This window comes from Dacryopinax primogenitus (assembly GCF_000292625.1).
Source record: "Dacryopinax primogenitus strain DJM-731 SS1 chromosome Unknown DACRYscaffold_12, whole genome shotgun sequence".
NCBI lineage: Eukaryota > Fungi > Basidiomycota > Dacrymycetes > Dacrymycetales > Dacrymycetaceae > Dacryopinax > Dacryopinax primogenitus.
The window spans coordinates 504962-516915 of record NW_024467209.1 but is presented as its reverse complement, the minus strand read 5'-3'; the positions used below and the strand labels follow the sequence as shown (position 1 = coordinate 516915).

Sequence of the window (11954 nt, the reverse complement as noted above, 5' to 3'; positions counted from 1 at the left end):
AGTCTCTCTCTCTCAACCTTTGCCTCCCGCTTCCACCTCCTCCGCGTTGCGCTTGCTTAGCTTGACTGGAGTTTGCTGACAACCGCCTCACTCAAATCTATTGCTTTTAGTCAATATCGCGGAGAAGGGTACATTGGCCCGCAGCTTGTGGGATATTTGGCAACGTGAACAGGCCGAAACTGCCTCCACCGCCGCACTCGGGACATCCCTAACCTAGATTCTTGGTATAGTGCGTATGGACGCAGGAGAAAGATGCCCGCCGCGCGCCCGATCGGAGGATCGAAACGGACGATTCCGTGACCGATATTCAGGGAGTGCAAGTTACGAGATTGTTATCGACACCTCGCTCCTTGCTCAGTCCTCCAGCGGAGTACTCCGCAAGCTACGTCATGTCACGTACTCGAACTTTTTCCACTATGTTACCGATCGGGCGTGACTTGATGTCGGCCGATTGATTTCCCGAACTCGTCAGCGAACCTATTAAGAGTCTTCTTGTTCTCATCCGTAATCAAGTTGGACAGAAGGCCGCCAATGCCGGCGATGAGGCCAGTACTCTCACTGGGCGACTCGGGCCCTGGGGAAATGTCAAGCTTGAATGTGGCAGAGAAATCTGTATCAAAGAAGGACTCGAGAAGCTCGTCAGCGAGAACGACCATCCGGAATCTAATGAGGTCTTAGTAAAAAGCTGAATATCGCCGTCGGACGCAGCAAAGACGAAGTGCTTCGTAAAAGAGTTCCCAGTGTTTCTGTCACACCAGGTGGACAACGACAGGCTTACAACAGCTTACCAGTCAGACAACTATGACTGGCGCATTAGAAAGAAGCAATGCACCGGCGAGTTACAGGCCTTCGCAACGAGAGATACAAGTGGCCGCACTGCCTTTACTACTGGACGCGTTTATCGATGGTGCGCACGTACAAGTTGCAGGCGAGACTCAGGAGAAGCGGAAGGGAGATCTGCACTTCCTCTCGAGTGTGTTTGCAAACATATCAGCCGTGAGTCTATGATTCTTCAAAATGTTGCACGGGATTTCTGAGCGCGAGAAGTAGATACCCGCAGGACGCACGTTCTTCCTTACACCCCTGTCGCCTGAACCGTCGGTATTTGGAGCGTCTCTCAGGTAAGTGCAAATTTCGTCAGTTCGCCCGGCGTCGAAGTTAACTAAGCCAATTGCTTTGACGACATGTGGTGCAGAGCGGGCCATTTACACACACCAACACACGGTACCTGTCATGATAAGCATTAATGGCGGGTAGCATACACGTGGCTTGTGGTGGTGATCTGCCCTCCCATGCAACACTCCTTAATGTTGATACATGTCTGACAGCATGCAGTGGTGCAAGATTCCGCTAAGGGTGACATGTGGTCATCATCTATTGAGGAGAGATGTGGTGACAATGGTGATGGCAAATGGCAATGGTGATGGTGATGGCGATCTGCTGTCTGATGGTGAGCAAGGAGAGCAACCCCTGTGGTTGAAGTTATTTAATCAATAAGTACTTGCATCATTTCTCAACTCCAGCGCAGGACTGCTCTCCGCATGTGTTCATCTGATAGAACACCATACAACATCATAATAATCAACTTTGGCAACTCATCCTTGCCCTCTCTTTTTGTCAGACCACTTTTCTGATTCCTCGTGTGTCTTTGTCTCCCCTTCTCAGAGTGACTGTTTCTGGTTTGTCTTTACCTTATGGTCCTCCCTCCGCTTCTGCAGCAAGTCGTCCCCCCTCCAATTTCCCAATTTGTTGCTGGATGACTAGTACAATTCAACTGTATAACATGTTCCATCTTTTTACAATGGCTCTAAGGAAGCGCCTCTCCCACTGGACCTGTCAAAAGCATGTGGGACCATGCCAAGACTTTGGAACTAGCTTTAATCTGCACCAAAGGATTAGTCATCTGAATCGCCTGGGGGAATGTGTTGCCAGCCTTTGAGCAATCGTAATATGCCAATGGAAGGGAGCTCATTGACTGAAAATGTGACAGCACAACATGGGCTTGCCCTACCTGCTTGTCACTGCTGAATGGTTTGAACAAAAGAGCACATTGTTACCGTCTTCCCAAGTCTTGCAAAAATCAACCTTGCCCTTCAGAAGAGTACTTCCCTGAGCCTTATGGACAGTAAATGCCCCAGTGAGTATAAGTGGCAGCTAGCACAAATATCAGTGTTCATCAAGCATCAGTCATATGAGGCATACCTGATGGCAGTATCCAGCAAAGTGTTTGCCCTTCAAGATGTTCCATTCATATGGTGTTACAAGAATTGTTTGTTCTGGTCAATTGGCTCTCTTTGGGAATTGCACTACTGGATACATCACTTCTCAGTTGCTCATGGCAGAAGGCAGGTCCAGTCATTTCTGGTGCTTCTGGTCCACCCTCCCAGCATTGACCCTGCACATTCCATGTTCCTTCAGATAAGAAACCAAGAACGGACCCTAGTTGTCCATTGACAAAGTCTTCTTGATTTGGTATATTTCAAAGCAGCATGACCAGTGCTCTTGCTTTGAGGTACACAGAAGCAGGTGCTATGAGCTTCTCAAAAGCATATGAGGTATTTGCTTGGGTATATCCCTTTTCAATAAAGTCAACTGCATGATATACATGGTCAGTACCATCAAGCTTCCAAAGGATCTTGTGGTTTGCCTGAGTGAGAAACTTCCATTTTGCAAAGCTGCGAGTCATTGTGAGCCAATAATGGCAGAAAGAGGTAACACCACTGACATGCCAACAGGTTGGACACCATTGTCAAAACTGTTTTTATTGCAAAGCTCTTTCAATTTCTTGTCAGCCCAATCAGATATTGTTCCTTTTCACACTTGATTAAGGATAGCAACAAATACTGCAAGGGTTCAGAATCAACAACAAAGGATTAAGGTAGGAGAGTTGTGTCTTGCCTTGATCATGCTGTTGGTACACATTGGTGATGGTACATGGGTGAGTCACTGTTGAATCCCATTCTTCTGCTTCAAAAGCATACTTCACACAAACTTTGCCATCCTTGATGGGAGGAAGCTGAAAAAAATCACCCATTCATACAACCTGCTATTAGGATCAGCAGGAGGGCACAGCAAGACTTGAATGGTTGCTTGGATGCCACCAAACAGCTGTGAACAATTTCAGATGTGTTGTGCTGTTTGAGCAAGCTTGTCAAACAGGGATGCTGACAACATAGAAACTGTTCCAGGTTAAGATATGAGTCAGACAGGCTAAAAAAGGGAAAGACATACTTCCATCTATCAGAAGAACCTTCACATCAAGCCAACACTGCCTCTTCTTGGGGTCTCTCTGGATCTCCCCACACATCTCTTCTAGATTTTCACAATGACCACCAATCCTGGCCCAACTGTGAAGTGTTTGACCGCCTACATGGAAAGATGCAATTTTGGTGGTCCTGCTGACTGCTATTGCTGAGGGATCATTTCAGAATTGAGGATCATTGTGTAGTGTCACAATGACCATGCATAGCAACACACTCTTCCCACTTCCTGTTGGCCACAGAAATTATAATAAAGCCTTCCTAGCAGTGCAGGTAAAACTGACCTGCAGGGCCAGTAAAGAAGACATTTTTTCCAGAGACAATGAGTTGATGGATGAAAAGCTGTTGTGGGTCTAATTCAGGAAGGTTCTCCTCAGTATTGTTCAATAACAAAAAGCTCTTCAACTTTGTGGGGCTGGATATAGAACAAACAGAAGATGGATTGGAAGTCCTAGAAATGATTGACAGTATTGGCTTTGATTGTGGTTTCTGGTTGGCCAGTCTAACAGCAGATGAGATGCTCCATCTGGCTGAGAGTGGCTCAATGGGTCTCGTCACTGCAGCTCATAGAGGAGAAAGAGCTGTTGGCTTTTGTGGAAGAGCCTCGCCATGGTGAACATTAGAAGCATTGACATGTTGTGGGATTTGCTTGGAGACAGAAGGGCCTTTCAGTCAGACAACTGGGCCTAATGGACTGTCCAGATCACTCTGAAGGTGAGCTGCTCAGCATCTTGAGCATGCTTGCAGAGTATATGTGGCAAAACTCAGGTGTGTTCAACAAGGTTTGTCTCAACAGACAACATGGAGGTAGTAGGGAGCATACCACATCAGTCATCAACTTCTGCAGGGACAGCCGGAGTAAAAAGGGGCCAAACTGCCTCCAGTGCTTGTGAATCCTCAGCATCCAGTGATTGGGCACAAGTAGAGTTGGAATGTCAAGTAGATCACCCCATTCCTGTTTTTGTTCAACTTTGCAGTTTAATTATATTTCCTTTCCTATAGAACTCATGAAAAAATGCCTCAGATTGTATCAATGATGCATGCACCCAAGGAGAACCTCCAGCCTTCAAGTTCCAAAGCACAATCCGTCGATGCACTTCAATCTTGGACTGCTGTCCATATTGGCCAGTATGCCAAGGAAGTCTTCCATATGTGGGACAGGATTGCTATGAGAGAACAAGCCATGGTGCTGCATGTGGAACAACGGACAGAGATGAATGTCCAGTACTGGATGCCAAAATTGGTGAGCAGTGATCTTCCTTCCAACATGCATACATGTCTGACCACAATCACAGAATGCCTTCCTTTGCATGTATGGCTATCTGAACATTTCTGACCATCATCCTGAATGTCTTCAAAATCAGCTGAGCAACATCCTCAGAGATTGTGCTTTCCTTCATGACAGTGGCATCCACCTGCCAACAGGCAGCCTTGGCGGATTAGATCTTTGTCATGTACCAAAGGATATCTGGACCCTCTCTGCCATTCTGTCGGACATTGACAGCCAATTATACTTGCCTCCAAAGCTTTGGGGGAATGAACCAGGTCAGCTTTGTCTTCAGGGGAAGACTTCATTGGGAACAGTCCCTGTTTGTATTGAATGGAAAGAAGCCTTCCGCCTGATGTGCTGGCAATCACTGTACTTGGAAGTCTCATACCATCTGATATTGTCAAGGGGAACAAGACTGCTGTTCTTGATTGGGTTCAAGATATAATGCAGCTTTGGGTATGCATTTCAGTTACCATGATTGTCATGTTTCCCCTCCCCTCAATGCATGCAGGACTGCACAGCCAAATGGTTTAAATTTCTAGAGATCAACCCGTGGCCAGCACCAGTGAAGCTCCAGTTTCTATCCCATCAAAATGTTATGAAAATGGCGCTTATCATGTTCCCATCTGATTTGCCTCATAACTCTACACTACTCAACCAAACTTACACCCCCACCTGCTTCCAGTCCTATGCTTTGGGGAGGGTGCCAGATGTTTCTATGTTGTAAGTGAACTTTGTGTTCTATGACATCTTCTGGAGCTGACTGCCATAAGGGGTGCTTCTACATGCTTTGCCCCAATCTAGGATGCAAGGATGCTGCAGATGCTGCCAACTATTGCTTCATGTGTGCCCTCCACACAGCACATGAGCTGGTGCTACACCAGCTTTCTGATATGAAACATGTGCTACCTGATACTGCACTGATTCTGTGACATGTGTGACACAAACACAAGACTGCATTCCACTACAATGCAATAGAGGAGAATTTGGCTGCAACCTGGTACATCGCTGATGCACACCAGAGTTTGAAAGACTGGACATCTTCCACAGTCCTGACCTCTCATGGCAATTTGCCAATCAATGCAGGGCTGACCAATCAACATCCCTGAATCACCAATGCACCTGCAAAATCGCTGTCAAATCACAGCAACTATTTTGTTAATGTGCCTGCTGAAAGCCATGAAGGAACCATGGCCATTGTCTGAAATCTACCTGTAGATCCAGACGCACAGAGGCCAGTGACACTGTCTATCATGCAATCCTCCCAGTCTCACCTAAATTCCATGATTTCTCATCAAACCAGCAGGATGTCATGCTCCAATCACACATATGACGTTGTAGGCAGCTCAAAATCTGTGCCACTGGAGAATAGCAGGCAACCGATTGGGCTGCTACGCCTCCTTGATGAAACACACAGCAAACAAGACGACTGGCCAGCAGCATGGACAGTGTTGTCCCAACTGGTGAGAGAAAGCAACACAGAAAATCCCCAGGGTCATGGACCTAAGAGGAAAAATGTGGCTCAGACTGTGGCATCCATCTCTCTCTATACTGCAGAGGCCAAGGTCAATCCTTTTTCTGGGGGAAATAACGATGATGAAGACCTGGATATGCAGTCAGAGCAGCTCAATACCTCTTCCACTGCTAAGAGATGCAGGCCATCAAGTACCTCAAGCAGTGTCCTAGCAGGAGAGAATCTGTGTTGTCAATGCCCCTGATCAAGTATGTCTACCTCAGACTGGATTGAGAGTATGAGGGCTGAACAACAACCAGTACAACATTGACAACAAGCGCCTGCCAGAGGATCACATCCTCTGAACAACCCTCAGATCACTTGCCCTTTGACTGAGTTAGAAAATTCAGGTAATGATGTAGATCATTGTGCACTTTCTCATTCTGATGTTAGTCCACATGGCCATTCACAGCATGTGACACTAGGAAGGAATTACACAGCCCATGTTTCAGTCAGAGAACACCCAATTCAAATGGAGGTTGACTACTACTCTCTTGGTTTGTTCTCTGAACCAGCATGGCCGCATCTTCCCATAGTAAACAGAAAGCAACTGTTGAACAGGCAAAGAATTTCCATATATACCAAGACAATGGAACAAGCAGGTCATCACAATGTTGTACCAGTTTTCCTCAACAATCCGGAAGATCTGAGTGCCAAATTCATCAGAGAAGTGGGTGTTGTGGTGACCAATTGGCCTGGAGAATGCTCAGTCATAGTTAGTGCCTGTTCTCAGTGCAATTGGTCTACTTGCTAATGTCATTCTAGTTTCAGCATGGGCCCTTCTGTTGTCAGGATTGCCAGGGCTCTGAAAACCCTGAAAGCAAGAGGAAAGGAGGACACAAGAAGGTTTTGCAGGTCCACAAGCCCAATGAAGAGGACAAGGTGGAATGGCACTTCTGTGTTGAGATATGCATTCAAGTTGTGAATTAGCATGTTCTTCCAGAGGGCATGACTGTTATTGGTGCAAGCCTGCACTCAAGTCCAGTGAGTGATGTTGTAATCCATCAACCTGATCAATTCATTGATAAACTCCAGTTCCTTACAGTGTTTACTCACAACCAAAAGACATGTACCAATCTGGTAACATCCCAGCTCTCACAAAAATTTGGCAGCAGTTGAGCCACTTGCTTGGTTGGACATGCCCATGGCCCCAGACCAGGAACAAAAAGAAGCAAGCAGCCAAGAAGACAAAGCAGCTTGCTTCCCCAGAATTGGGCGAGGCTATTTAGGGTGAGGGAACACAGAGTATATGTGTACATTGTAAGACAATGGACATTGTATTCAGGATAATGATAGGGATTTTATAAACTTGTGTCCTATATCCGGTGCAAAAGTGTCCTGAATATTGCCACAAGGTGTGCATATTTTGTGTCTTGTACCATTCATGCAAACTGGGATACAATTGCTATTCCTGGCTATCAGAAAAGGGGCCAGTACTAGTGTCATGTCAGGCAGTTGTCAGATGAGTATTACAACCCATTGCACCTGCCAATACAGCTGGACAACCAGAACAGGGAAAGCACAGCTGGTGATGGTTGTTTAGGTGGGATAGATCATGGACCAATGATAAAACAGATGCCATATCACAATCTGATTTGACAACCCCATGTCTGGTGTAGTGTGTGGCCGTCTTTTGAGGAAGAGCATGCATCATGATCACATATGTTGACATGCCGGACATTATTCTTCTCTGGCAATGTAAGCCCAAGGAAAGATAGGCTGCAGCAGGGGGTGGTACTCACAGTAAGAATGGATTAGTGTTCCCTATAGCTAGAAGGTCCCAACCCCCGCAATAGTGATATGCATTGCCCATTTGGTACGAGCAGCAAAGTGTGATTGACAACAAGCTGAAGGAGGTGAAGTGTTGCAATTGGAATATGTGGTAAGGAGGAGAATAATAAAACCCATCAAGGAGGGGTAAGTAAATGAGAAAGCAAGGGTATAGAAGACAGCATCAGAACACTGAATTGTTTTATGAATATTCTGTAACAAGAACATTGTTAGCATCACTGGGCACCCTGCATTTGCCCTGCTGGACAGTGGTGTGGAGATTGATATGATCTCTGCTGACTTTGTCCAAGCCCATGGCTTGGAATACATCAAACTGGATAATCCAGTTGCCCTACAACAGATGAGTAGGGGCAGTTGTACTGTGACTCAGTATGGCATTAATGCCAAGATTGATATTGGTGACAGAGTAGTGGAACACTACTTTGATGTTGTCAATACTGACAAATACCAAGTGATCCTTGGTATGCCTTTTGGCAAGAAGTTTGAGATCTTATTAGATCTCAGTAGAAAAGGCCTCCATATTGGAGGCTCTATGGGGAAATGGATAGCCTCAGGAGAGGCATTATCTGTAGGAATGCAGGACAGCATCCTGAAGATGAAGCTGGCTTCCAAAAGAGAAGTCAAACATCCTGACCACATTGGGGTCAAGCACATGCTCACAGCACAAGCATCCACTCCCCAGGCCCCAAAGGGTACTAGGGAAATGCTATCTTCCTATGTTACAAAAGATAAGAGAGACTCTTATCAATGATATGAAGGATCTCATGGGTGAGATCCCACAACAGCTCCCTCCTTTGAGGGAGGTTAATCATCACATCAACCTAATTGATGATAAAAAACAGTATAGGACTTGTTGTCCTGCCTGCCCTGAGGTACTCAGGGATGAGCTTCATGAGAAGACTCAGTGGTACATTGCCACCAACTGGTGGGTACCAGCCCAAACACAGTGAGCATTGCCCATGCTGTGTATTCCAAAGTGGAATGGTTGACTTAGAACAACTGTCAACTGTCGAGAGAGAAACTTGAACATGGTGAAGGATGTTACACTGATGCCAGATCAGGATGAGATCCATAGATGGGTGGCCCAACACCCATTCAGATCTAAATTAGATCTTCAAAACACATTCAAAGTGCTTTGAGTGCACCCAGACAATGTCCAGAAAACTGTGTTCCAAAATCCATTTGGAATGTTCATTAGCCAAGTTGGCCAACAAGGGGATTGCAATCTCCCTGTGTCACTCCAACACATGATGATGCACATCCTGTGTGAGCACTGGATGCAAAAGGTAATTTGCTACCTTGATGACATCTTTGTTGTGGGCTCCACTTTAAGTGAAGCCACTGCAAATCTTAGGATAGTTTTCAATATCCTAAGAAAAGAGAAGCTTTACTTGTCTGTGGACAAGGTTGACTTGCTGTCTCCCAGCATTGAGTGTCTTGGACACAAGATCACAGACAAAGGTGTCTACACAGATGATGACAAGATGTCTGTCATCCAGAATGTAAAGTTCCCAAAGGACACCAAAGGAATGCAGTGCTTCCTCGGCATGGTGACCTATCTGGCACCATATTTCCCAGATGTAGCTAAATACACTGGGCTGTTGTCCTTGTTGACACACCAAAAAAGGAGTTATGATGTAACTCCTATGCATGAAACTTGTTTCAAGGAGATTCTTTGCCTGGCTACAGACTATCCAGTGCTGAAGCCTATCAATCCCAAAAATGGGATCCCTGTCTTCATCATAGTAGATGCATCCACCAGCAGGGTAGGATGTTACTATGGCCAGGGGCCATTGTGGGACAAAGTCTGACCTGCTGGATTCCATTCGAGATGCTTTACGAGTGCCCAATTGAGGTACCCTACCTACCAGCATGAATTGCTGGCAGTATTGGAAGCTCTCACAAAGTGGGAGAGCCAATTAATGGGTGTTCCCATTACTATTTGCATGGACCATGCACCATTGCAATACCTTCAATCAAAGGCTACTCTGGCTCCAGCCAGACTAATATGTGCTCAGGAATACCTGCAGCACTTCAACATAATTAAAATTCTCCATATACCTGGAGAACATAATAAGTTAGTGGACTGGATGTCATGCTCTGACAGTCCCACTGAGACTGTCTCCGCAGATATGTGGATAGACAAGGAGATGGAAGATGCCTCCTCAGATCATCTGGCTGAGCTGCAATGGACAGTTGTGGTGCATCAGATGACAACAAGGTTCAAGGGTACAAAGGTACCCCCAAGGAAACAAGTTGTTCCTGACTCCCCCTTGCTGGTGCACAAGAAACTGCATGTCCCTTGGGGACAAGTCGAACAAAGAGTTCAGCAAAGTGCTGAACTCAACAGCAGTCACTCTGACCATTCTGATGCTGTGGCAATCACCCCTTCTGCTGCAGAGGCAAGAGTTGAACATGTTCAGGCTGGGATACAGCCTGAGGATCTGACCTGTGCTCCTGCAGGGGAAGTGGCAATGCTACCAAGTGTTGGCTCATATACATGCATAGCAGAAACCTCAAGTTTCCAGCCGTGTGGATATTCTGCTCTGATACAAGCAATAAAACATGCCTATATGGTGGATACCTTCTACTGGAAGGCAGTGGCACAGGTGCCAAAGAACAAACAGTGGTTTGTCAAAGTTGACCTGCTGTATATGCATCACCCAGATGGTGATGTAGCTTTCTATGTGCCCAATGGGCAGTACAACAGGCAATCTATATGATTGCTCCTCATAGCCAACGCTCATTTAGCGTTGGCCATTACAGAGATAGGAAGATGCTAACCTTCCTTCAACACCAGTTTTAGTGGTCATCCATTGCTAAAGACATGAAAAAGATTTGCAGGACTTGCCTGCATTGCCAGATGGCAAAGGATAGCATGGCAAAGCCTTCCAGCCTTCTCCATCCCCTCCCTATCCCTGGAGCTCCTTGGAGCTCCATAGCAATGGACTTTATGGGTCCTCTCCCTCTATCGGAGGGATATGACTACTTGTTAGTAGTCATATGTCAGTTGACAGCAATGGTACATCTAATACCATTGTTAATGACATCATCTTCAGCTGATGTTGCACAAGTATTTGCTCAGGAAATCATGTGTTTGCACAGTGTACCAGATAATATTGTCTCAGACAGAGACTCTAAGTTCACTGCCATGTTCTGGTAGGCATTGCATAAGCAACTCAGTACAACATTGCTTATGTCAACTTTGTTCCATCCTCAAACAGATGGAATGACCAAGCAGATGATATGCTTGGTTGCACAAATGCTACAAATGGTCATAGCAGATGACCAGTCTGACTGGTGTGAGGGTCTACCTCTGGTAGAATATTCGATCAATGCTAGCATAAGTGCTAGCACTACATTCAGTCCTTTTGAACTGAATTATGGACACGTTCCATCTGTAACATGGATTGTAAGGCACTCCAAATTGGAGTACCAAGGTGTAGATTGTTTTGTGCAGCATGCACAGTATGCAATATGTATTGCAACAGATGCAATAATTGAAGCCCAAGTAAATCAGGCTCATCATGCTGACAAGTGTTGACAGGCTTTACCTGGATACAAGAAAGGAGACAAGGTCTTCCTTTCCAAGTGTAACTTGGCAGTTCTGAAGAACCCAGCAGTAAAACTACTGCCAAGGTATATCAGACCTTTCCATATTGAACACCCTCATCTTTTGTTGACTGCATTGTTGAACGTTTGCACTAGAATTGTGCATGCCTTGGTGCATATGATATAAGGTCACAGACACATACAATTGTCTGTTAGCTCTCTCTGAGAGCATGAAGAAGCATGGGATACACCTGACATTTCATACAAGCCTACTAAGGCCTTACATCCGCAGTGATGATGTACTCTTCCCAGGAAGAGATCTGGATACTGTTTACGGTAATGCACTGGTGATCCGACCCAAAAGGTGTTCGAAATATCAGTCCGATGGGTGGTGTGCGAGAACTTGCTAGGGAAAGAGGGGAGAGATGGGGAAAGTCGGTAGGAATGCCAGAGTCAGCCTGAAGCTGAGCTATCAGAAATCAGTTGGTAAATCAGAGCTCAGTGTCTGTCTAGTCAAGTCACAATAAGTCAAGTTGAATCTGCTAAGTCAAGTCAAATCTGCCTATCC

General features: G+C 45.8%; 3 protein-coding genes across 3 annotated transcripts; 2 read left to right on the top strand and 1 right to left on the bottom strand.

The window, feature by feature from the left end:
- Positions 1 to 801: 801 nt before the first annotated feature.
- DACRYDRAFT_108723 (uncharacterized protein) lies at positions 802 to 1125 on the top strand (the record flags this gene model as incomplete). Its single annotated transcript, XM_040768716.1, has 2 exons — positions 802 to 996; positions 1051 to 1125. 2 exons carry the CDS (start codon positions 802 to 804, stop codon positions 1123 to 1125), a joined length of 270 nt encoding a protein of 89 aa, XP_040627551.1.
- Positions 1126 to 3120: 1995 nt separating this feature from the next.
- DACRYDRAFT_16626 (uncharacterized protein) lies at positions 3121 to 3568 on the bottom strand (the record flags this gene model as incomplete). Its single annotated transcript, XM_040771212.1, has 4 exons — positions 3121 to 3179; positions 3232 to 3411; positions 3461 to 3521; positions 3545 to 3568. 4 exons carry the CDS (start codon positions 3566 to 3568, stop codon positions 3121 to 3123), a joined length of 324 nt encoding a protein of 107 aa, XP_040627550.1.
- A 493-nt stretch (positions 3569 to 4061) lies between these two features.
- On the top strand, positions 4062 to 7272 carry DACRYDRAFT_16625 (uncharacterized protein; the record flags this gene model as incomplete). Its single annotated transcript, XM_040771211.1, has 10 exons — positions 4062 to 4199; positions 4285 to 4503; positions 4556 to 4805; positions 4970 to 4986; positions 5042 to 5253; positions 5876 to 6195; positions 6469 to 6758; positions 6809 to 6925; positions 7012 to 7027; positions 7079 to 7272. 10 exons carry the CDS (start codon positions 4062 to 4064, stop codon positions 7270 to 7272), a joined length of 1773 nt encoding a protein of 590 aa, XP_040627549.1.
- Positions 7273 to 11954: the final 4682 nt, after the last annotated feature.